We start from the raw sequence: 25,521 nt of genomic DNA on the forward strand, positions 1-25,521 counted from the left end.
AGATTCCAAGCAAGAGTGTCGCTTTGAAAGACACCCTTGATGCCTTGCAGCTACATCTGCATTTTTCTTGGCACCGAAGCCGCAGAAGGGAGAGGGATTTCAGCAGGCGCTGGCACCCACGGCCTCCTGAGAGAAGCACTTGTTCTCTGGGAGGCTGCCGGGAGGGCACTGCCCCTGTCCCGGAGACAGCTGCAGCTCACAAATTGCATTCAGAACGGGGAAGGGGCCTCTGTGATCCCTGCGGGGAGGGATTCGCTTCCTGCCGCAGCAATTCAAGCTCCACATCTGTAAAATGGAGAAGATTGGAAGGCTTCCAGGGCCTGCTAGGAGGCTGGAGAGGCAGCAAGGCTGGGGACGGGTGTCAGCGTCTCCGTGCTTCCCCCACTGCTGCTGCCTAAGGCAGGCTGTCAGGGCATTTCGCTCAAGACCTGGAGGGACTGAGGCCACGGGGAAGGTGAAGAGAGACACAAGTACTGCTGCCACACTGGTAGCCTCTCAGTTACCGACTTTCACATTAAATTCCACAAATATTTTACAGGGTCCCAACAGTTGCTCAGAGCCAGATGAACTGCCGGATGAGCTGCTCTCAGAGGAGGGCAGCAGAGTGCCTCAGATGCCAGCATCTCCCTCTATGGAGAGCTGGACGCTGGAGATTTTGCTCTTTCATTTTAGAACCACCTGAACAACTCCCAGTTTTTGTCCCCGTCTTGTAAAGGGACAAGGGCTCAGGCACTGTGGCCTGCTTACTAACTCCTTCTCTCCCAAAACCCATCCGAAGAGAGTGCCCAAACCCCAGTTCCCAGTGTGGACACAACCCTGCCTTCAGAGAGAGTCAGTCCATCCCTCTGCTGACCCAGGTCTGCCCACATTCACAGAACTTTTTGGGTGTTTTGAGACATTTTCATGATCCTGAGCAGTTAAGGGTTTCTGCTGGGACAACAACTCTGTGATCCCAGCCATAAAAGCACTTTGGCAGCTGCTGCCACTCAGCAGTAGTGTTTCAGTGGCCTCAGAGCAAGCTCAGCCCCATAACAAGCATTAAGATAGGCAGGGCAATGCACCTTTCAGGGATGATGCTGGCCTGGAGCTGCAGCACCCCACAGGCTGCCCCAGACAGATGCCACTTGCACGGGAACAGTAGCCACACCAGGGCCAGAAGCAGCCACCCTGCGTCACTGCTGGCCAGTGGTAATGCTTCAGAAAGGAAGGACAGCTGGGGTGTGCAGGGCCTGGTGACCACTTCTCTTTCTCCTGAGCTGGCGTGGTGTTGCTCACAACACTTATGGACGGGTTAAGTGCAAAGCCGTGTGTTGTATCAGACAGTCTGACGGCTTTGCTGTGCTTGGGCCGGTGAAACAACACCTCACTCACCAGTGTCTGGCCGCTGATAAGAGCCCTATCTAGTTCCACACCTCGAACAGGAGGCTCTCCCGGCGGCCCTCCCTGTGGCTGTGCTCCTCCTGCCAGGTCTGTATCGCAGGCAGCAGAAGGCCCATGCTGCCTCTTCCCATCTGCCGTGCCTCCCTTCTGCCCAAAGCAGTCATCCCTGCTAGGGGCTCCAGGGCTGTAACACTCCCAGGGATGCAGTTGTCTCCACCATTGTCACTGAAAAGGAATCCGGGCCAGAGGTAATCGAACACACCACAGTCAACACCGGGACTAAAACCTCAGATACTGGCACTGAATTCCATGCTTTAAGCCATCACCTACCCACCACTGGCAGCAACTCCCAGAGCTGCACCAGAAATCCCACATTAGCCAGTTGCCAGGGAGCAACAGCTTCGGGGAAGAAGCAAAACAGCACCCTCCTCTTGTCTAGGCTCAGCCTCACAGAAAGGAGAAACCCACAGTTTGGGCAATTTAACCCCTGCTGGCAACACTAAGCAAGTGCTGAAGACATAGGCAAAGACCAGCATAAAAGAAAGTAGGTTACTGCAAGTAACTACCTTCTTCATTTAACTTCACTGAAGCCTTTGCAGCTTTCTTGCAGGAAGGAGAAGTGACAAACGTGTTTTGGCAATCACGCAGAGCATCAGGAGGGAGACTGGGCCTCCAGCTGCACTGCTCACTGCTAAGCCCACAGGGCTATCACAGTTTATGCTGTCAGCTCAGCACAGAGGAAGCAGGGTAAGACCCACAGGGGCTGACCACATACCAGGGGCTGCCCAGGTGTTGGAGAGCTGGTTTTCCACGGTCACGCAGCACATTGCGCACAGCGGACTCCAGCTCCTGCCTTGCAGAGCTGTCAGCCCTGGGGAAAGGAAAGCACACAGCTCTTCTGTATCTGAACAGCATCCAGACCCATCTAGACCCAAGGACTGGGCTTTCGGAAGCTTAGACAGAGCATTGTCAAAGCTAGGGAGCAGTGAAATGCCAAGAAAGAGTATTAGAAGTTAAAAGCAACTTGCCTAGTACATTAAGGCAGCATGTTTCCCTTTGGGATCCACCGTAGCCTGCAGAGCTCCCCCAGGCAGGCCAGCCCAGCACCTTCCCTCTCAGACCCACTCCCCCTGTGAGCCAAACCCCCTGCAGGTGGGGTGACAGACCTGTGCTCTATAACGGCCTACAGAGGGCTAAATGATGGAAGTCAGGAGGGCCAGAGCACATTTATGATGTTAGGTCTAGCTGGTGAGACAGAGCCATGGCTTGGCTTAAGGCTCAAAGCAGCTGTTTGTCTCCAGGACACTGAATGTTGTAAGGGGTTGGCAAAAACTGACAGGGAATGTTGGTGTCTAGGGAGCAGATGCTATTACCTTGGAGAAGAGAGACAAAATCCCAAAGGAGTGAGAAGAGAAATAGGAGAGCAGACCTCAGGCTGCTGGAAATTAATTAGTAAGCTCCCCTGGAGATCTGCTTTTGGAGGTATTGGGGACCATCAGTGCTGGTCACTTTTTAAGGGCCTTCTTTTAGGAGAACAGGAGCAGGCAATGCTAAAGTGTTGAAGTCAAGCAGGTGGGGCAGGAGGACAACTTGGCTGAGCAGAGATCTTCTGGAGCTTAGGCAGAAAAGGAAAGTGTACGGCCACTGCAAGCAAGACTGGGTGACGCAGGATGCTGTTCCCCATCGTAGGGGGAAAATTCATGGGGCCAAAGCTCAATTAGAGTTGAAGCTGGCCAGGGCTGTGAGGGACAATAAAAAAGGCTTTAAGTATCTTAACAGCAAAAAGAGACAACATTTATCCATCCCTTGGTGAGGTTGGTCACCTCACAGACAGAGACATAGACAAAACGAGACATTTAATGCCTTCTTCACCTCTGCCTTCAACACTGATGGTGGGCTCTGGGGGTTAGTCCTGGGTTAGAGGGCTGTGGCTGCAGGAACAGCCAGCAGAACTCACATGAGAGCAGAGAAGGGAACAAAGGCCTGAGAGCAGTCCTGCGACTGCCAGCCCTGCAGAGACAGAGGTGAGGCATTCCCCCGTCTTGCAAAAGGCCTGAAGAGAAAGGGAAGGAGCTGTCCTTGCCAGGCTGGCATGTGAAACAGGAGGCTGACAGCCCAGGAGCACTGCCGGAAAAGCAAATAGAAAAGAAAGTGAACGCATGGAAAGAGTCCCAGGGAGCCAGTGGCAGGGTGGAAGTCCCCAGCATCCAAACCACACCTGGAAGAGACAGCGAGAAGGAAGAGGGATGGCAGAGAAACCTCTGCTGAGAGCCAGGCAGCTCCGGGCCAGGTGTTTCCCAAACCTAGGGAGCTAACACCCAGGGAAGAGACCTGCACAGGCTCTGAAGGGGGACACGTTTATAACACTTGTGGAAAATTCCAGCCCTACTTAATCTCCTGGGGCTCCTGTAAGATCGTGACACAGAGAAAGGTACCAAACAGGAAAGAATTAGAGGAAAATGCCTCTCCTCTGGCAGCCACTATGGCTGTGCCAGGAATTAGCAGCAGCTGTGGAGCAGCCAGCCCTGCCTCCCCTCCTCCGGCCGCCTCTATAAACACCCAGAGCTTACTCAGAAGATTAGAAGGGAACGGGGCAAAAGACAACAGAGTCTCTTTTGTAATGAGGAAGGATTATGGCATCAAGTGACCGGCTGCAGCTCCCAAGTGGGTTTCAGGCTCCTTAGCACACCGTGTCTGCCAGGTTCAATCCCCCCACGAGCCGAGAGGAGGCGGGTTGTGGCGCTGGCCACAAAGGACCCAGCAAGGACACGTGCAGGACCAAACCTTCACCATCTCCGGTGCAGCCCAGGAGCCCATGACTGTGAGTATCTAGTCTTCACAGGAGCAGGTAGATTCCTTCAAAGATTAGCTGATCGATCTGTCTGTCCTGTGACCTCATCGCTGCTCTCACTCTATCTGTCCTCTGTGTCTGTTCTCCGCATCTGCAGGCGGTGTTAGGGTCTGTTTCCAGTGTTACACGGTGCTAACACAGACAAATCTGGCTTGCTATTGTGAGGTCTTGATCATTATGGACTCCTGTTGTCTAATTAGAGTCAGCTGATCCCAAGGTGCAACCCCTAGATCGGACGGATCAGCCAGGGTGATGTGGGAGCAGGCACAGGGGTGGCAGTGCCACGCTCTCCCCATGACACCTATGGGTGGCATTGGGTTGTATGGGATCTGCACAGGGACAGCTCCTCGTCCCCAAACTGACCGCTTTGCCACCGCTGGTGCTGTGGCGAGCTGCCTCATGCCACAAATCTCAAACCCAATCAGTGCCGTGAGCGTGCCAGCTGCCAAGTGACAACTGGGGACATCCCACATAGACCAGCCGGCAGGCAGGGAGCTGCCTTAACCACGCAGAGCTGAGGGCAAAATCACTAGGAAAAGCCCCATATCCCGCACCCGAGCAGGACTGCACAGAGGTGCTGTCCATTATTTACACGGACACGAGCTGAAGTTTCCCATGTTTGGTAAAAAGCGGCTCCGTGTCTGGGTTACGCAACGAGGAGTCTCCCTCAGTGCTTCCAAGCCCCAAAGCACAGAGCCAGCAGCCTGCTTCCTGCAAGCGGCCCTCTGCAAATTTATGGGTGCTCCCATGCATTTCTCATCCGTGTAGCCCGTGAGCATGTAGGGTCTAGGGCACTTAAAAACCACTCTTCTCAGTCCTGTGCACTGGCCAAAAAAACACATGGAAAGGGCACAAATGCACACGAGTCTCTAGTTAAAGGTGCATCTGTGCAGCTCTCAACAGGGCAGGTGCCAGCTCTGTCCCTCCAGCATCATCTGTAAGGGGACTCAGGCAGAGTTGGGACAGGGAAACACAAAGGGGGTGCAGCACCAAGAAGCCAAATTCAGAACAAAGCCTGCTGTTTGTTGAACCAGCCAACAGATTCTGCAGTTTCTCTTCGCAGCGCCAGCTCACTGGGAGCTGAGTTTTCTCCACCTAACTGTAGGTCTTTCACTGAGGTGCTTAGATAAGGAAGATGGACACAAACTCACCTCTGCAGAAAATTAAGGTCTGAATCATCCCTGGAAGCACTTCTTTGTCTCCGTCACTGAGGCAAGAGCCCAAGACCTTGATATTAACATTAGTGTCACTGCAATGTCCATGTAACAGCTGGCAATGTGTTTTGGCTTAGAAATTCCAACACTTTTCACATTGGATAATTATTTGTGAAACAATCTATGCTTGCCTGGCATGGATTACACTGGCTTGTGTTTTTACAGCTTCAGGTTTACATGAGTCTGATAATTAATTGATGATTAGTAATTATCTATTAGGGCTAGACAAGAAGTGTAGCGGGGATGCTGCATGATTGGGAAGCATTTCATGAGCCTGAATGCCTTCTTTCTTTCAGCATGATTTATTGTGCAATGTATGGTTGAAGGAATGGGGAGGTAAAGTTGCTGGAATTTGAGCTCTGCGAGCCTGGCCAAACTTCAAACCCCATCTCTCGAGTCTCTGACAGGGAAAGCTCTTCTGCCTGCAGGATTGGGACCAGCACAGGCCAGATATGCCCCCCAGCCCAAATTTAAAGACAGCAAGATTTGTCAGACGAATGCTAAAAAACCTGTGAAATCTCCAGAGGTACCTTCGTCTGGATCAGCACCAAGAAATCTCCTCATAAACTTCTTCATGGTTTCCTACCTTAATGCATTCATCTGACCTGTCTTTTGGTCTCTCTCTCATTCTTCCTTCAATTTCATTTGCCTGCTGGGACACTTGATGTTTCTCTGCCTCCTGCCCCTGTTTCAGGCTTGCTGGCAGCTTCAGCATCTGCCCATTTTGTGTCTCTGCCAGGATCTGTGATGACAGTGACATACACCAACCGTGTGGCCGATGCCCGCCTAGGCACCTTCTCCCAGCTCCTGCTCCAGTGGAAAGGCAGTATCTACAAGCTCCTCTACTCCGAGTTCCTGATTTTCATCTCCCTCTACTTCGCCATCAGTCTTGTCTACAGGTGGGCACCCTTGCAGCAACACTGACACAACCCCTCGCTCTCAGCCTGTCCCAGAGCAGCACAGGACTGGGACAGAGGTCCTGGTAAAAGGGAACTGGCCAGACACCTGCCAGCCTCTGTTCAGAGGAGGAAAGGAAAGTTCCTTCCTCACTGTGCCAGTACGGCTTAGCAGCTGACAGATTTCCTTTTTCTGGGCTGGAGAGGAACAGTTCCTCTTTCTGGGGATGAAGATTTGCATTTGGTAACTACCTGAGAAGAATGGTATGTAGACAACAAGGCTGAACCAGCACTGGAAGCACCAGTAATAGCAGGAAGCGTTAGGAGAGAACTCCCCTCATGTACACAGCTAGCAACACTGGGGCTACACTCCTGAGAGCAGACATCAGCCCTGGGGCTGCAGACCTGTGATAAGGCAACTGTACTCTGTGGCTGGTCTGGTTTTAGCGAGGAAAGCCAGGGACCTCCCCTAGCTGGGTCAACGTGCACAGATACAGCACGGAGGGAGGAAAGCAGCTCTGAGGAAGAGGCAGGAACCCATGTCAAAACAGCCGCTGCTGGCAGGAGCAGAGCTGGGGATGATGTCTTGCAAGATGTTAAATGAATTGTCGTGCACATCCAAGCACTGTGGCAGCCCCCTGATACCTGCTAGCACTCTGCTGGATTAAAAACATAGATCAGACTGCACCACTTACTGCACAATTTCTGTCCATGGCCACTTCTGGCTCTTTTGGACGTGCCAGCAGGGTGTTTTGGGTGGGCCCTTCCTGGGGCAGGCGGGTTGATGTCCTGGGCTGCTCACCCACATCATCTTCAGGCTCACAGAGCGGCCGTGTTGTGGCTGCACATCCTCGCCTTCCCCTGCCATATTCCTACCCCAACAGGCCTGGGTCTCTCATGTGAGGCTGATGACTCTTTTTCTCCCTTCTAGGCTGATCCTCAGTGAAAGCCAAAGGCTGATGTTTGAGAAGCTGGCGCTCTACTGCAACAGCTATGCCGAGCTAATCCCCGTGTCCTTCGTGCTGGGTAAGGAGCCCTGACCATGACCATGCAGGGAGGGAACGGGGCAGCATTTATCTCCCTGCTTTGTCATAGCTCTGCGGGTAGGCAGGATTCACTGAGCAGTTAGTTCCCTCACCCTGCCTTTGTAACAGGCAGAAAGCATCATTTCATGCCTTGCCAGGCGTGCCTTCACTCGTACCCATGAGAGCAGCCACACAAGAGCACGCACACCTCCTGCTCCTTCAGGGTGGCTAACGTGGTCGGCTCCCCTCTAGGTTTCTACGTGGCCCTGGTGGTGTCCCGCTGGTGGGCTCAGTACGAGAGCATCCCCTGGCCCGACCGCATCATGAACCTGGTCTCCTGCAACGTGGACGGGGAGGACGAGTACGGGCGGCTCCTGCGCCGCACGCTGATGCGCTACAGCAACCTGTGCAGCGTGCTCATCCTGCGCTCCGTCAGCACCGCCGTCTACAAGCGCTTCCCCAGCATGGAGCACGTCGTGAGGGCAGGTCAGTGCTGGCACAGCCTCCTGCACAGCTCCAGCCCCAGGCAGGCAGCACCTTGCTGCTGGGCTTGGGGCCAGGAGCCCTGTAAATGACCCCTTGACCTCTACGTTGGAGCACGGAAAGTGCTGCAATGTGCTCTGGTGTGAGTCCTCAGCATCTGCTTGTGCACAAGGCCTGCCCCTCTGGAATAACTGTTTCCCTATTTCACACCATGCTTGTTCCTACTTGTGGCTGCAATGCCTGTTTGAAAGATGAAGCATCTCCACTCACTTTTTTTTAAATGTGAGGGGAGTGGAACCAGCAGGTGTGTGAATGCAGATATGCTGCAGGTCGCAGGGCATCCCTGGCTGATCAGATTGCTGTAACTGTGCTGCAGCGACTTTCCTAGCGGCTGCTCTGCAGTAAATGACCCTGTGCACAGGCTTAAAGCAGATCCTGAGCAGACCCCTGCCAGGTTTTAATTTGGGGGATGCTCTCAGACATATGGTCTGATTTTTGGGTGGTCCTGTGCAGAGCCAGGAGCTGGACTCAGAAGGGACCCACAGGGATCATCAACTCGGGATTTTCTATGATTCTATGAAATAAATCCCGCTTCTTACCCCTCTGTAGACCAACGTTTTAACAAGACTTCTTGTCCTTTTATGTCCCCCAAAAAAGTTAATGCCCAAGTCCTTCCTGGGATTATAAGGAGAGCTAAGGTGACTCCCAGAGATTTAGATGTTTTTATTTCCTACCAGATCAACTCCTTTCTGCTTTCTACGGACATTCCTCTCCCATCTACTCTTGTCCACCCAGGTCTCATGACCCCAGAAGAGCACAAGAAGTTCGAGAGTTTGAATTCCCCCCACAACAAATTTTGGATCCCTTGCGTGTGGTTCTCCAACCTCGCGGTGAAGGCAAGGAATGAGGGGAGGATCCGTGACAGCGTGCTGCTCCAGGGCATCCTGAACGTGAGTGACAGAGCCAGCAGGCAACTGCCTAAGATCCCTACCCTGTCCTCTGGGAGGAACTACGGGGATTTTCAGAGGTCAGGCAAGGAATACTGAAGTAGGATGTGCAGACAGTGATCCAGGCCTGTCCCTAGGGATATTGCATTAATTTTGATAGGAAATACCATCATTTCTGCTCTCCAGCTTGTGACAGGACAGAGCTTTTCATGGCCTGGTCACAGGTTAGCAATAGCACACACAAGAGGCAAGAGGAACACGACACCTTTCTCAAAATTGGAATGGGGAGGAGCCATATGGCTCACATCTAGGTGTAGCAATGGCACAAGGAAGCAGAACACGTATCTGGAAGGGACCATCAGAAGTCAAAAGCACCTTTAACAACCACTGTCCCTGGGGAGAACTTCACTATCGACAACCCTTGTGTCCTGGGAAGCAGGCTGTGCTCCACAGGCAGGACATGGCAGTGATTCTGCACAGCTGCAGATTAAAAGAGGCTCTAGAGCAGCTCATCCTCCCTGGTATTCATGTGTAGAGAACTGCATTGCCTCTGCTGCCTGGAGTGAGATTCATCCCTCTGGGCTATATTTACCTAAAGTCACTGTATAATCAAGAGAGAGGTGGATACTTCTAAGATATTATTTGCCTAACCTGCTGCGCTGCTCGCTTTTTGAAGAGAGAAACTCTGCTGTGAAGTGAGCTAGGAAGGGACCCTGGTCTCTGACAGGGACATCCAGGCAGCTTGCCCTTCAGGGCTTCTGGGCACAGGCAGGACACCAGTGGAGCAGGAGTCCCAGCCGAATCCCACCTAGCAGGGGAGGTGTGAGCATGAGGGGCTGGGCTGGAGAAAGCCAGGAAAGGACACACAAAGCCGGTACCAACGGCACGTTCCCTTTCCCCACTGCAGGAACTCAACACCCTGCGCAGCCAGTGCGGGCGGCTCTACGGCTACGACTGGATCAGCATCCCCCTGGTCTACACTCAGGTGAGAGGAGATCCCCCCACAGCTGTGCATGCCACAAGGGAACCCCCACTGGCACCCACCCATACCCATCCTACACAAGGACCATGCTGGTGCTCCGTTTGCCTGTACCCCTCGCCCATACCCACACACGTAGCCTGTGCTAGCTCTCCTGCATGCAAAACCCAACAGCACACACTCAGCCCAGCCTCATTTCTGTAATTCAGGCACAGCTACCTCTACAGAAACACACATACACCCAGGGTAATTATTTACCCCGCTGTGCTCCACGTGGGTGCTCAGCAAACCCAGATACGTGCGGATCCAGCACTGCAGAGCTGAGAGCTGCCTGCCAGCAAGCCTGCTCCAGCACACAGGGCAGCTGTGATGCACTCATGCCATGTGCATGAAAGAGAGCTTTGTGCATGTGCTCAGCTGCTTGAGTTCCCTTGACACAACTCTAGACAGAAGCTTTAGCACCAACTTGCTCCTTTATTTCGTACATAACAGGTAGCACTAATGCACCCCACCATGAAAAGGGAGCTTCCATTCACACAGTGCTGAAGGTTAACAAGGAACACATCAGGAAACCACATTCCTGCACAGACCCAATGCCCTGCAAACTAGGAGCAAAAGTAACACCATAACATGTTGCATCAGCTTCCCAAATTTACTTTTGAGGCAGAATACTTTGCTGTTGTGGCCCCGGCACAGTGCTGCAGCCCCCCACCAGGAAGCCCATAGGAAGAAGAGCTCAGCTCCACCAAAGCCTTACCCCAATTGCAGCAAGGAGAGTCTCAGCTACTGAGATGGCCAGGAAGAAGTGACAGAGCCACGTCAGGCTGTAGAAAAGGCTGGGCCCAAACCGGCAGCTCCTCCAGCAGCAGCATTCTGGTCTTGAAGTTGTGAGCAGGGTTTGCCAGTTAGTCTGGGCAGGGTCTTTGTCCTCTCTGCAGTGCACAACCCGTTTCTCTACAGGTGCACATCCAGCCTGTAAGATCCATCATTACAGGTAACCTACCCACCACAAAACAGCCCCATGCTGCTCACTGCAGGGCCAGCTTAAATCTTGTGGTGCTGGGTGTTTGTTTTGACCCCACCCTGATTGCTGGATGACATTGAGCCTCAGCTGCTAGTAATTTGCAAAGGGGAACTTTCCAGTCCCATGATTACTCATTGTAGCCTGGAAAGCTGGGCAAGCAAACAGGCAAATGTAAAAATATCCACCATTAGGACCAAAAAGGAGTCAGTCCAGAGCTGGCAGCAATGCTCAGAGTTCCCCTCACAAATTTAACAGAGGCCTGCCAGCATGGACCAAGCCATGAGGGACTCAAGAGAAAAACCAGGAGAGGGGAACACACCTTAAATTATCAGCAGACCAACCATGCAGCCATGTGTCAGCTCTTTAAGCTCCTTCCACCCAAGATGTCAAGTGCCACCTTTTCTCTGTGTTGCCTACATGTATGGGATTCCAGGGACAGCGTGGATTTTCCATTCCATGCAACGTACAAAACAGATGAAGGGCAAAGGGCATAATTAAAGCTTTCTGCAGCAGAAATGCATCTTCCTGGGAAAAAAAATAAATTAATTAATTAAAAAGCAGAGGGAGAAGCACACAGTAACTGAATACCTGGCTTTCAAAAGGCTACTGAGCCAGCACATCTACAGCAGCTTGCTCCTGTTTGGGGTGGAAGTAGGAGAGGGCTGCAGAGAAAGCAAGCTGGGAACTCAAGCTCCTCTGCTGTGTCCCTTGGCACCTTTCCCAGGTGGTGACCGTGGCTGTTTACAGCTTCTTCCTGGCCTGTCTGATCGGGCGGCAGTTCCTGGATCCGGAAAAAGCATATCCTGGCCATGAGCTAGATCTCTTTGTGCCAGTCTTTACGTTTCTGCAGTTCTTCTTCTACGCTGGCTGGTTAAAGGTAAGTCCAAGAAAATATGCCTGGAGCTAAAACCTGACCCACGCATGGGTTTTTCCCTGGTTTGTGCCACCATGGGCTGAGCTGTGGGCAACGTGCCAGGTGCTGGGACCCAACAGGGACTGAGGGCACTGCCAAGATCTTCAGTTTCTGAGCACCTCATCCTGAAGAACAACGCCACCTCTGCTACGTTTGGGGGAAAAGAGAGGCAGGGGGCTGTGCTTTACCTGCAGTGTTGTACGTGGTCTACAGAGAGCACAGGGCAGCAGTTCCTGTGTGCACCAATGCCTCTTAATAACTGGAAAGGTTCTGGTTTTAACCCACCTCTTTCTGGGAGAAACAGCATTGCTCCAAATCCAGGGCACGTCACCCTTGAGGGTAGTTCTGGATTCAGCCCCACGGGCCTTCCTCCTGCAGGGAAAAGGGTGGGCACGACCTTGATCCTTGCTGTGTGCTCTCCACGTGCAGGTGGCCGAACAGCTCATCAACCCTTTTGGGGAGGATGATGATGACTTTGAGACCAACTGGCTCATCGACAGGAACCTGCAGGTATGGTGAAGGCAGGAGCCTCCTGGCCCCATCAGCGCAGTCGTGATCTGTAGCACTTCTGCTTGCAGGCTTCGATGACTGCATATTAGGAAGGGGCTCAGGATCTCCAAAGAGAGATGGCTAGAAAAGCAGGAGAGCATAATGTACACACCAAGCAACACAGGGCTTTTGGCACATATTTGTACCCAGAGACCAGCAGCAGTTCCACCCGGCCCCCTCAGCCCATATTTTGGCACACACGACAGATCCAGACTTGTTTCAGACCCTCACTGCCTTTCAATGACAAACCATTCCTGCCTCTTCCTAGCTTTTCCCACCCTATGTCTGTACCTCCTCTGGTTTCTTCCAAGCAGTAACTCTCCACCTTCAGTTCTACACTAAGCTTCATTGTTCTAGTGAGCATACTACTTTCACGTTTCCTTCAGCATCACTTTCCTTTTAATTACTGAAAACTCTCCATGTGAAAAATAACAAAAAACAAGGCAAAACTAGCCACTCATCTCACCCCTGGGCTACATTGCTTCCCCCTGTGTTATTTGTCCTCTGACAATAGGCACCTGCAGCACCACTCCCTGACACTGCTGCTGTCCCCGCAGGTGTCCCTGATGGCAGTGGACGAGATGCATCAGGATTTGCCCATCCTGGAGAAGGACCTATACTGGAACGAGCCCGACCCCCAGCCACCTTACACTGCAGCCACCGCGGAGTACAAGCGCCCCTCATTCCTTGGCTCTACTTTTGATATCAGGTGGGTGCAGCTACAGGGTGCCAGAGCAGGCCACGTTTACACCTCAGGTCAGGTGTTGTGCTTAAGGAGTAAGAGAGCAATAACATCTTTCACGGTCTGTGAAATCCTGCTCCAATGTATTTCAGGCTGATCCAAAGATGCAGCCCATAACTTTCTTGGCAAAGGATGCTTCTGACCTCTTGCTGCCCTCCTGTGCTATGAGCACCTGTATTTTGGGGGACTAACACATAATTAATAATAATTAATAAACACATAATTAACATGGGAGGAGAGGCTTGCCACAGGCAGCAACATTCCCATGCTGCCAGCCTCCCCACCAAAACCACCGTGTGGTGGCCGCATTACAGCCCGTCCTGCCTTTCCCCAGCATGCAGAAAGAAGAGATGGAGTTCCAGCCCCTGGAGCAAATCAAAGAGAACGAGGAGGCGAACCACTCCACGCCACTGCTGGGCCACCTGGGCCGTCTCCTCGGCGTGCAGACACCCAGCTTCTCCAGGTCCTCCTCCCGGATGAACCTGCTGCGCCGGCGAGGGGAGCCCACCTCCCCCTTCTCCCACTACGCCTACCAAGACACGGGCAAGGCCGTCCCCTCCCCGAGGGGGGACACCAACCCACAGGAGCAGTGGGACGGCGACGATGGAAAACTGAGGGAGTTTGATGCCTTCATGTCCACCCCGTTTTACGAGAGACCCGGCTTCTACAGCGCGCCGCAGACGCCGATCAGCTCCATCCCCATGATCTTCCCTTCCCGGCGCCAGGGCCGCAAGAAGCCCCCCGCGCTCTCCAGCATCGCTGCCTGCTCCAATTCCCTCAGGGACGTCATCGCCAACTCCTCGCCTTCCCGGACGAGCGATATGTACAAAAGCCAGAGCTCCCTTGGCTCGGGGACCAAGGAAACCTTTATTTGGCCGACGGAAAGGAACAAAGGTCCTGACACGCTGGTTGCAATGGTGGAAGAAAAAAACAACTCTAACTGTAGGGGCAGAGAAGCTGCCACCACGGGGAGTCCAGAACCTCTGTCTGCAGCATCGGACAGCCCTAAATTCCCCCTCCTGGCAGAGTCCCCCAACCACGACAAGCAGGGCAACTTCAAAAGCCTGAAGAGCTCGAAAGGCTCCCAGCCGCCCTGGCTGACTCTGGAGAACACAACAGCCGCCCCCGGTTCTGAGCAGCCGAGCACCTTGCATCCCCCTGGCACCAAAGCACCCACCAGCAGCCCCCCTCCCTGCTTCTCCTTCACTCCTGTAACATCTCCAGTGCTGGAGAGATCCCCCATGGGGAACGTGGTCCCCGACAGCCTGAGTTCAGAAGACACAAGCAGTGCGCCAGACCCGTATCCGTCAGAGGTTTCCGGGACAAGAGATTCAGGAAGCAGAAGCACTAATAATCCCCCAACAAGAGAGACAAGACGAGTGGAGAGCCCGTCCCCAAATGATTCTGGCATCTCCCTAGGTGACGGTGACTACGTGGGGCTGATGGAGGTGATCATGGAGACTAGTGAAAGCACATGCGATGATCTGATGGATCAGTACAGCTAGAGGAGCCCAAAAAACACAGGTCTGTTAAAATACCTGCCATCCGAGTGATATTGCAGTATCTTCACACCTGGCCCAACAGAAGAGCAGTGCAGCCTAACCCCAAGCTGCTGGAGCATCCACTGAGAGCCCAGCCCAGGTGACTCCCCACTACAGCCCTCAGGTACCACAGCAGGCACATGGTCTCAGTGTTGCAACGAGAAAAAAGTGAGGAAAAAACCCTACACTTCAGCAAAACAAGAGACTTCTGGTGTTAGGCATTACAGACACCTAAACAGCAGAACCACAGCTGAGCTGACAGCACCCTGACAACCCTGGAATTCAGGCATAGCCCAAAGCAGAAGAGGAATACAGCCAGTAACACCTCCTCTCAGCAAGAATTAGAACCTTAAGTTTACATTATTTGCCACAAAGCCCACTACAGGTCTCATGCAGGACTTGCACTGCTGATGGATACTCCAGGGAAAGAAAGGGACTGAGCTACAGCATTCGTGGTACAGGCCCACGGTGCCTCAAAGCCTTACCTAGCTGGTACTCCCCAGTACTGGGAAAGCAGTGGGAATCCTCCCTGAAAGCAATAATAAAAAAGCAAGGCTGAAGTCCAGGACCACTTGTTTTCTCATTTCAATTTCTGTGCAATAATAGAAATTCAAAAGCAAAGCACTGAGGTGTTCCTCTTTTCACAGCTTCAGGAACAGCTGCAGATCTCCCCACACCACAGGGAACAGAACAAGTTCAGCCCACCTCACATACTCCCCCCTCTGCCTTTTGGAGGGTTGTTTGGCCTCAGCAGCTGTCACCACCACCCCCAACAAATCCCCAACATTGTCTTTTGAGGTAGTTCCTGCTTGACTGTTTCGGTCTGATTTAGAGCACAAAGCTCTGTACTCACAGAAAGATTTCTTCATGGACAAGTGCAGTCCACTGTCAGGCAGGCATGATGCTCCATGAGGCATTAATCCCACCCTTCAGCAACTCAGGAAGCCCAGAGATACTAAAACCTCCCTTTCCTTGTGTTACAGCACAAGTTGTAGTGGCAAAAGCATTTTAGAAGAGCTTTAGTTCCTGAGCAATTCCTGCAGTGGATACTAATGGGTGGAAAAGAAAATCATTTATAAAAGTGTTAAGGAAGAGTAAGTGCAACCTGATCCCCCGTATGCATTTCTTCATGTCCAGCTTAGGATAAAAACTCTCCCAGTGGAGACTAGGGAGCACAACCCTTTCCTTCCAAGAAGGACAGAAAAGAACCACTTTGAACCAAGTCACTTTATTGGATGGAAGGCGATACACAAAACACAAGAGAAAAGAAGGCTGATATTTGGTACAGAGTAAGAGAACTGTTTATCTAGATAGCTGAAGATGCATGCACTGCTGGACAGTAAAGTAGGAATCTTCCTGAAACCCACAGGGTGGTGTTCGTGGCAAGACTTCAGCTCTCATTGTCACTGTGCCCGAGGGTGTGCTTGTCAAAGAGGTACTCTGCCATGCCATACTTGGGTGCCCCCATCTTCCGCAGGTTGGTGACATGGTCACCCAGCTCCTTGATGGCCTTCACCTGCTCATCCAGGTAGTGAGTTTCGATGAAGTCACACAGCTAAAATGGAGATTAAAAAAGGCTTAGGTCTGCACATTGCTCATCCTGCTGAAACAGGATCTGTAATCATTCTAACTCTGCCCAGTGAAAGATGATACAGGGACAACTTTCAAGCTGCAGAAGCTATCTGAGAAGCAGCCTTTGATCTTGTTCTTGCATTGCTGAGGCAAAACTGGAGTGAAGCACGCCTATCCAGGCACACTTGCTCCAGGAACCTGCATTACAGTATCATCATGCTCAGGAAACATCCCCTTCTAGACCACAAGAAAGTTCCTGAACACATTTAGAGACTTGCATAGCCCTTCATGGTAATTATTAACACCTGTCTTGTCCAGCATGTTACTCATTTTAGAAAAGCTTTAGCTTGCAGTCATATTCAGAAGTACTCTGAAAACACAGGTTTATTTACAGCAGGGAACTGCTTAATACACTTCTCTGCGAAGCATTGCCCACATGCCTTCTGTTCTGCAGAACAGCATCAGAAGGGGTTGAACACAGCCATACACCCACTGCTCTGTAAGCACAGCTGTAACCACCCTACACAACATAACTCATCCTCTGCAAAAAGAAATAAGCACAATACCCTACTAAATAGCTACAGTAGGTGCTGACACCTGTGCCCTTCCCTCTGGGAGGGCTGCACAGCTTGTCCATCCCTTTTTCACCAGCAGGTACCCCCAATTCACCACCCAGCACTCCCTGTATAGCTACTGGCTCAGCTTCAGTGCCCACTTACGTGTGGGTCATTCTTTTCAGTTGCCAATTTGTGCAGCTCCAACAGCGACTGGTTCACGTTCTTCTCCAGGTGCAGGGCACACTCCATTGCAGTCAGCCCGTTCTCCCAGTCATCACGATCTGGTTTCTAAGGGGGAAAGCCCATGACCATATTTTAAGTAACCAGAGACCAATAGGGAGCGAAGCATTTCAGATCTGTCTCAGACTCTGCTTAGAAAAGCAATCATGCAGCTCTCCAGCAAGGGTCTTAAAGTTCTTTGAGCACAACCAAATTTAGGCATTTTGATGTCTTGAAAAGCTTGACACAGTGCACAGTAAGTAGAACAATGCATGTTGGAAGTCACAGAACAGGGCCACCTGTTCCCAAGGTCCTCCTGATATTATGTTCAGTGAAATCTTGCAGGGTAAGGCTTAGAGCTGTTTTCTTCCTTCTCCCACCCTTGTAATCTAACAGCCTAAGCCCTTGCCTGTGTAAGCAGGTGCCCTGGTTTCAGCTGAGGTAAGTTTTATTTACTCAGAGTGGCTGATATGGTGCCACACTTTGGATGTAGCAAAAACAGTGTTGATAACATACTGGTGTTTAACTGTTGCAGAGCAGTGCTTACATCAGCTCATGGACTTTCCAGCTTCTCACACAGCCCTGCCAGCGAGGAGGCTGGGGGTGCACAAGGAGCTGGGAAAGGACAGAACTAGCTGATCCCAAGTGGCCAGGGGGATATCCCATACCATGTGGCATCACACTGAACAACAGAACAGGAGGAGTCAGCCAGGGAGAGACAACACAACTCCTCAGGGACAAGCTGGGCATTAGTCTGTGAGTAGTGAGCAACTGCACTGTGCATCACTTGCTTTGTAGGTTTTGTTATTGTTTCACCTTTTCTGTCTATTCAAGTGTAGAAGCAGCTGCTGCTGCTCTTCTGTGAGACATCCCTGGGGAATTCCTTCCCTTCCAGCCTGAGGACAGGCCTCAAGACTAGCTCTGAATTAGACAGGACAACCCAAAGCACTAGTCCTCACCTTGATGTCCTGCAAGAAGATGCGGCCGCCTCGCTGATTTTGCAGTTTCATCAGCTTCTCAGCATGCTCCCGTTCCTCGTGGGACTGGTGCAGGAAGTACTTGGCAAAGTTTTTCAGAGCCACATCATCCCGGTCAAAGTAGTAGGACTGAAAAGAATGCACATGCTCAGAAGCCTAATCCTCACTCCAGCAGGCACATGAAGCAAAGCACATACTGTGACTGCAGACATGTCTGCTACCAGCCCTACTTCAAGGCAGCTGGAGTCCAAGCTAAGGCTAGCCAGCAAGGCAATACAGCAGAACTCTTCCCTTCATAACAAGTTCAGTTCTCCCAGCCTGGATTACATTTTAACCTGCAACCCAATCATTAACACAAATAAACGGTATTTGCAGTTCACTTCTAAACATACAAAAACCCCTGCCCCACTGTTTGCTCTCCTGCTGCCTTAAACACAGGCTCTAAATGCTTCACTGTAAACAAGGATGAGTTTTCCCTGTTCTTTGTTTACAATGGTCACAGGTCAAGGTTCTGACTTGTAACACTAGTTCAGGGGGCAAAGAACTTTAAGATAATTCTACAGTAAAGCTTTCATGCATGTTTCATCATGTTTACTTGGGAACAGATTAATAAATACGTTTTCTGTTTCTGAAAAGTCTTTCGTATCACTTACTAAAGACAGAAGTTCAACTGAAGTGCATGTTCAACAAAAAATGCAAAGTCATCTCTTGAAAAACTGAATGTGTAACAGCTGTTAGAAGTCACAGCTTATTTGGACTCTGGTCCTAAGCAGAATTCAATAGAAAGCTTTGTATTAACTACCAGTTATTTCCAAGATGAGGTGGCACGGAATTCTCTGCTCTTTAACCAGCAGTTTGGAGGTTCCAGGCAAGACAACGGTGCTTGTGTGTCACTACTATGGCCAACAGTTACATTTGGCTTGCAGCTGAGGTTCAACCCTCCGTAGTAACCCAGAAAGAAGCTTTAACTGTACACTTAGATGCCCCAACATACTACGGTGTCACTACAAAGTCTCAAGTTACCTGCAGATCTAAATCACACGGATTGCTGCAGAGGTCAGAGCCGTGCCCATAGCGACTTTCTGAACTCAGCTATGGCTAAAATTGGTGTCTCTTGCCAAGCGCAAGAGGCACAGGGCCAAGAAACCCCTGGATTCCTAATTCACTTGAGAACTACGAAGAACCGTGCCTGCGAGAGGAGAACGCCCGTGGGAGAGGTGCCAATCACCTCGTTAGGCAATCCCAGCCAGCCAGCCCTGCCCCAAGGGCAGAGGCGCTCGGAGGCTGCTGCTGAGCCGCGCTGATAACGAGGCCGCCCGGGGCAGCGAACAAAGAGCAGTTAGCATGCAACCGGCACCCACCCGAGATAAGCACCTCACCTACGGAAAATAAGTATAAATAAGGGGCCATCCCCGTCCCCGGGCGGAGCGAGCAGGCTGCGAGGGGCTCGGGCACCCTCCCTGCCCCCTTCCTTCAGGGAAAAGCCTCCCCCGAGGGAGGAGAGATTCCTCCCTGCAGCTCGACCTCGCACAGCCCTCGGGGAGGAGGAGGAAGAGGAGGAGGCCAGGCCGGGAAGGCCCGCCTCCCCCCGAGGCTGGCCTGCTCAGGGAGGCCAAACCACAACACCACCAGGGCCTGGACACCCCCCAAGCAGCCCCCCCCCCCCCCACTCACCATGCTGAGGTACACGTAGGACGCGTAGAGCTCCAGGTTGATCTGGCGGTTGACGGCCGCCTCGCAGTCCTGGTGGTAGTTCTGGCGCACCTGGGAGAGAGGCGTAGCCATGGCGCTGGGATGGGAGATGGAGGCGGCGGTGTCGGCGTGCGGCTGGTGGTGGTGGTGAGGCGGCGGGCCCGAGCGCGGCCGGTTCCGTCCAAGCACTGTTGACGCAGGAACCCGCTCCGCTCTGCCTCGCCGACGCACTCTGGGCCGGCGCTGCTCGACGCCGCGCTTTTTATAGTGTTCCTGACGTCACCGCGCGCATGCGCGCCGGCGTGGCGGGAAACGGGGGGGGGCGAGGGGGCGGGGCCCGGCGGCGCTTCTGCTGGCCCAGCGTGACTCAGCACCTCCCCCGCGGCGCGTGACCCGTGGCCACGCCCCCTGACATGGCCGCGCCCCCCTCCTCCATCTCCCCCTCCCCTAGCTGCTCCCCCCCCCCGCCCCAGTGCTGGGCTCAGTGGGGTCGGTTTGGGGCTGAATCGCAGAATTCCTTATGGAAAAGACCCCAAAAATCATCATGTCCAACAGTCCCCTACCACCACTGTCACCCACTAACCCTGTCTCCAAGCACTACATCCAGCCTCTCCTTGAACACCCCCAGGAGGGTGACACCACCACCTCCCTGGGCAACCCGTCCCTATACCTAACCCTGCTCTTTGAGAAGAAATGTGCCCTAATTCCCACCTTGGAGCAACCTGAGGCCATTCCCTCCAGTCCTATTGCCAGCTATCTGCAAGAAGAGGCCAACCCCAGCTCCCCACACCTTCCCTTCAGGGAGTTGTAGAGAGTGGAAGGAGGCCCTGGGGGTAAAGGATGCCCCGGGGGTAAAGGATGCCCTGAGGATGAATGAAGTAGGTCCTGGGGATGAAGGATGCCCATGGGTTGAAGGAGGCCCTGCCATGGATGAAGCAGGCCCTGCCGTTCTGCCCCCACAGGAACACAGCCATTTGTGCCTACACCCAGTAACCCTGACAAAAAAACGCACTTGTTTGTCCCCAGAAAACAGCGTGCAGCTTTGTAACTTCGTCAGGAAGGGCTTGAGCTGCTTAGGACAGCGTCAGGAGGAAGAAATCTGTGCCATAGCGGATACTTTCTTCCCCCTTTCGTGTACTCTCCTGGAGCGGAACATCGAGTTCTAGCTCTGGCTTTCTGCACCAGCAAACATCGGTGACTCAGTGACGAGGCCCAGCAAGTTTTCAGACTTCCCCCTTTCGGGGACCAGGCCCAACTTTGGATAGATACTGCCACAGAAATGCAGTGAAGAAATGCAAGTAACCATTAAGTGAGGGCCAAAATCCTGGGTTAATCTGGGGAGCCAACCCAAGGAGAAGGAGCACAGCTGAGGGGCACCAGCTTTCCCCAGAGCTGCTCCAAGATAGGGACAGGCACATGCAGCAATCACTACTGGTGTGTGTGTGTGACCCTGGGAAAGAAACTCCCCATGTGTTAGCACAATTGCCCACTGATGACTAAAGGCAGCACAAACAAGAAAGACGGCGAGAAACCAAACATTTCCTGCCCTCTGATGTTCGATTTACTTGATGGTGAGATTTAGGACAGGGGCCTCTAAGTGTTTCAAACATAATGCCAAATAATAAAGAGGTAATTGAGAAATCAAAGGTCAAACAGAACAAACTGAGCCTTCTGATATCAGGAGGGCTATTTCAGCTGCTTTTGTTACTACATTCATTCAGTTTGTGTGGTCGTTTATTTTCAATAAACATTGGCTTCTTTTACTTTCTGGTTTCTGATTTTTTAAGCAGATTTTGAGCACAACTTTGAAGGCTTAGAAACGGCCTATGAGATCATTCCTTAACATCAGGCTCCCAAAATCTTGGCTTTTGCTCAGGAAAACAGACAATGTTGAAATTAGTCAGAAATATTGCAAGTACTGGCACACGGATTACTGAGCCTGCAAACTCTGCTTAAGTTAATTTTTCCTCTAACTTGTCCTTTTGACAAAGTTTCATTTGGTCTTTGAACTTCCTTGTTCTGAAGGCAATGTCTGATTTCCCACGTGTGACAGCTTTCAGGTCGGTCTGCATCAGCACAACAGCACTTTTAGCAGCATTCTGAGCGTTTTAAAGGAACAGACAGCCAATGTCTTCCTTTGGCTTAAAGTTTTCTCTTGCTTCTGTCAGTTAACCATCAGAAGTAATTAAGATCTGTAAATTAATGTGGATCTTACTTAGCACTTCTGCAGGCTGCCAGGTACATTTGAAACCCTCATGTTCCCCTCCCACACAAATGCTTATGTAAAAAAAAAAAAAAAAAAAAAAAAAAAACCACAGTGGTAACTTAGTAACTGCTGGGCAGATTTGCATTACTATTTTCATACTGTAGTATTTTCAACAGTTTGAGGATACCTCAAACAAACAAACCTCACATTTAGCTGAAGAGGTTTGTCAAACATTAGTGGTTGTCCTCCTGAAGCATATATGCTCTTATATAGCTTCACACTCGGGCAGGCCTCAGTATTTGCACATAATTGCAGAGTATTGTTCAATATTCCAGAAAGATTAACCTTGAGCCTACTACTAAATTATTTATTTTTTTTTTACGCATCGTGTTCTCTGCTCTTTGTGCTCTCCTTCCACCTTTATGCCTGTGACTGACAAAGGCATGCTTGGAACTATGAGAAGAAAGTTACCCAGTAGTTTATAGATTGCAAACAATTGTTTATTTTTTTTCCAATCTCATCATGACCAAAGCTGCATAAATCCTCATTACATTGTTCCATGAAAGGCTGTACAACATCGCAGTTTGTAAACAACTGAGCAAATAGTCTATTAATAATGGGAATATTTCCTCTGAAGTTTGGACACTCTGTGCCACCGATGATTAAATGTCAATAAGATTAGGAAAGTGCTACATTCTGCTTTCTAGATCGATAACAAGTTGCATAAACATACACATTAACAGTGATGACAGCAGATTTATTTGTCCAGAATAGTAAATATTGGGTTGTACACTCATTCATCATAGTGTCTTGGTTACAAATACAAAGATTGTCTAACATTCTGGTCTTAGAAGAGTTTAGGTTTAGCTATAACTACAATTTTTATGTTGACAGTGCAACTGACTCTCAAAGTACTGTCACAGTGGTTTAAGTTTGACTATTTCCTACTGTTTTTCTGTGGCTTGGGTCAAGCCCTCTTTTATCTTGTGCCTTTCTTCATCAAGAATGAGCATTCTTGGGAAGCAGCCTGCAAGAAGCATTATCATACTCGGGCTGGACTTCACATCAAATGCCATGCACGTTTGCTAACTGCAAGCTCACATTTTGGGTCTGACAATGCTTTGCAGACTACTTTCTATCATATAGCTTCCAGTAGCTAGTAGTTAATTGCATGCCCAACTGTTATTCATGCAACTATCCAAAGCAGTAGGGAGATCTTGGCATTTTTTATTCAAATCCAATAGATGAAAGATCTCAGTGCAGTCAGGAAGAACCTGGCATAGTCCAAACTGTTTCCTCCAGTACACTTTTGCACACAAACATCACAGTGGCCAGTGGACTGATCCATCATCTTAGCTGAGTGCATGCGCAGCCTTGCTTTGCATCTGTGTCAGCTCCTGGCTGCTTTGCTGATCTAAACCAGAGGCATTCTTCATGCTGCCCACAGGCAAGAGGCGATGTATTGTCTGCCTACACAAGCTTCAAATTGTTGAAGACAATCTCTGTTTTCCCTTGGACTAGATCCCATCTGAAACAATGGAGCAAGATCTCTCATTTGTTTACAGCTGAGATGTAAACATGCTATGTAGAGCACAGATCTGAAGCTCAGCCAAATCAAGGACGGTAACGCTTAGGTTCCTTATATGACAACTTAAGACATCGATTCAAGTCTGCAAAAATTTGAGCCTTTTTGATCATAAAAATTAAATGCCTAAATAAAATGAGCTTCTTTCCATAGATATGCAGAAGGTGGTTAAGTCAGAGAACTGGTTGACACAGCTCAAGGTGTAGCAGGAAAAAAAAGCACCAAGGTTGTCTTTTCACACATCTCAAAGTATTTCAGTGACGTGTGACACCCATTGCGTGTGACGTACACACAGTCTCAGGAAAGAGGAGTCCGACCCCAGGCCAAGGGTAAATCGCTGTTAGATTGGAAGCCCTGAGCAGGTTTTGAAGAGGGCATGACACGCAGTTACAGCGAATTTGCACAGACAGGGCAACGTAGCATTTGAAGTTGGCAAGGACTTTGCATAGGGTAAGGCTTGGATACGGTGTTAAAAATGGGAGGGTTTCCATGTCCCTTCCACACCCTTTATAATCATTCATACTGACTCAACCTGTGCCATTTTTCTGTATGATTTTCCAAATTATGGCAGTGATCTTACTGTGGGCTGAAAAATGACTAGACAGTACTTGCAAAAGTAAATTCTAAGCTTGTAAAACTGGAAGGCAGATTTTTTTGCTGATAGACTGCCTCAGCAAAAACTTAGCGTATGACTTAGGCATCCAGCTAGACCTCCAACAAGAGGGCTGCCTTCACGTGAGCAGAGTTCACTGCAGTTGGGCAAGCCGGATTGTTCAGGAATGCATGTGTCATTTATCATCTGTACAAACGGTTCCCATCTCACTTTGAAATGTTTTCTCGCCGTGCTAGTTTAATAGCTAGAATAATAACAGATCTGAGTTAAAATGCAACGCCATTTCTAAATCCAGTGAGCAAGAGGGAGCTGAATATACCTCAAATATTATGCTAAGAAAAATACAGTAACCTTTTTTTCAAAGCTCAAAGTTCTGCAAATAAGATAAACCGTGTGTCCAGTCAAATATTTGTTATAGAGAACTTTATTCCACCCTCAAATTTCAGTGTAATTCAGCACACAGACTTTAGGTAAACACAAAAGCAACCCCAAACTTGACTCCAAGCTGGATCACATGTCTGGAAATTTGACACTGATCTCAACTGTTTTGAAAGCCGTTTACCGAAAACATCTGGGCTCCACTTGTGCTGTAAGATATCCTATAAATGGAATTCCAACTGATTGCAAAATCCTCCTGTAGCTCCTTGGGTAAAACACTGCTTAAATTCTTCAGTCGTTTCTTTCGGGTGCCCAGTTTTCTGGGGAAACCCAGGTTTTAGGCACCGGGATTCACTGAGTAATTCCAATTCAGTATGCAAACAGCTGGTTACACAGTACTGCTAATTCCTGGAAACAGAGTCCTACAGCAGAAAAACAAAGGGTGTTGGAAGTTACTCTAGTACATTTGCTTAGGAGACAGCAAACTGTTCTGCTATAGAAAAAAAAATGTCACGAAGACAAAATCTGTAACAGTCTGTACTGCAGGATTTTGTAGGCAAATAGCATAACATACATTTTGGACAGACAAACATTTTCTAAGTACTTACAGCTTTCTTCTCTCTCTGAAACATTTCTGCACATAGACAGTTTAAGCTAAATGCCCCAGGAGATTACAGTTCTCTAATTTGTTCAGAATATCCTTTTAATTAATCTTTTCTTCTTTGGCATGTGTTTAAATGAAATTTAAAATAAAAAAAAAATTAAAAAAAAAAGTGCTTAGAGGCATGAGAATGAGGAAGACCAATGTTAATAACACAATAGTTCTGTCTGTTCAGCACAGCCAGAAGCAGTATTTGGTGAATTTACTGACGTACCGGTCCCACTTAACCTAATTTGAAGTCTGGCTCCGCTACCTGTGAGTCAAAAGCTCTAGATTTTATTCCAGTGACAGCCCGAGCACCAGCTGGGCATAGAGAGATTTGCCTGGTTGCAAAATCCAGAATTAGTTTAACGTCAACAGTCTTCTACAGTTAACACAAGCCACAACATTTGCTATGCTGTCATTATCCTCTTCTAGTGTGCTCAACTTTTCTTCCCTTTCAGATTTACGAAGTCTTTAAATACTGTTCTACTTAATAACTTTTAGGATTTGAGTGAAATGTTAGGGGGAAAAAAAT

The 25,521-nt window shown here is 50.2% G+C and overlaps 2 protein-coding genes across 2 annotated transcripts; one reads left to right on the top strand and one right to left on the bottom strand.

Annotated features, from left to right (window-relative positions):
- Positions 1–6,192: 6,192 nt before the first annotated feature.
- BEST1 (bestrophin 1) lies at positions 6,193–14,508 on the top strand (the record flags this gene model as incomplete). Its single annotated transcript, XM_084288437.1, has 9 exons — positions 6,193–6,344; positions 7,273–7,367; positions 7,619–7,852; positions 8,645–8,799; positions 9,704–9,781; positions 11,524–11,676; positions 12,142–12,222; positions 12,819–12,970; positions 13,338–14,508. 9 exons carry the CDS (start codon positions 6,193–6,195, stop codon positions 14,506–14,508), a joined length of 2,271 nt encoding a protein of 756 aa, XP_084144563.1.
- Positions 14,509–15,756: 1,248 nt separating this feature from the next.
- On the bottom strand, positions 15,757–19,802 carry FTH1 (ferritin heavy chain 1). The gene is made up of 4 exons (XM_084288102.1): positions 19,544–19,802; positions 17,852–17,998; positions 16,836–16,961; positions 15,757–16,099 (listed from the first exon to the last, which is right to left on the bottom strand). The coding sequence occupies exons 1-4, from the start codon at positions 19,652–19,654 to the stop codon at positions 15,935–15,937; spliced, it is 549 nt and encodes a 182-aa protein (XP_084144228.1). The 5' UTR covers positions 19,655–19,802; the 3' UTR covers positions 15,757–15,934.
- Positions 19,803–25,521: the final 5,719 nt, after the last annotated feature.

Source organism: Netta rufina (genome assembly GCF_964035555.1).
Source record: "Netta rufina genome assembly, chromosome: 5".
NCBI lineage: Eukaryota > Metazoa > Chordata > Aves > Anseriformes > Anatidae > Netta > Netta rufina.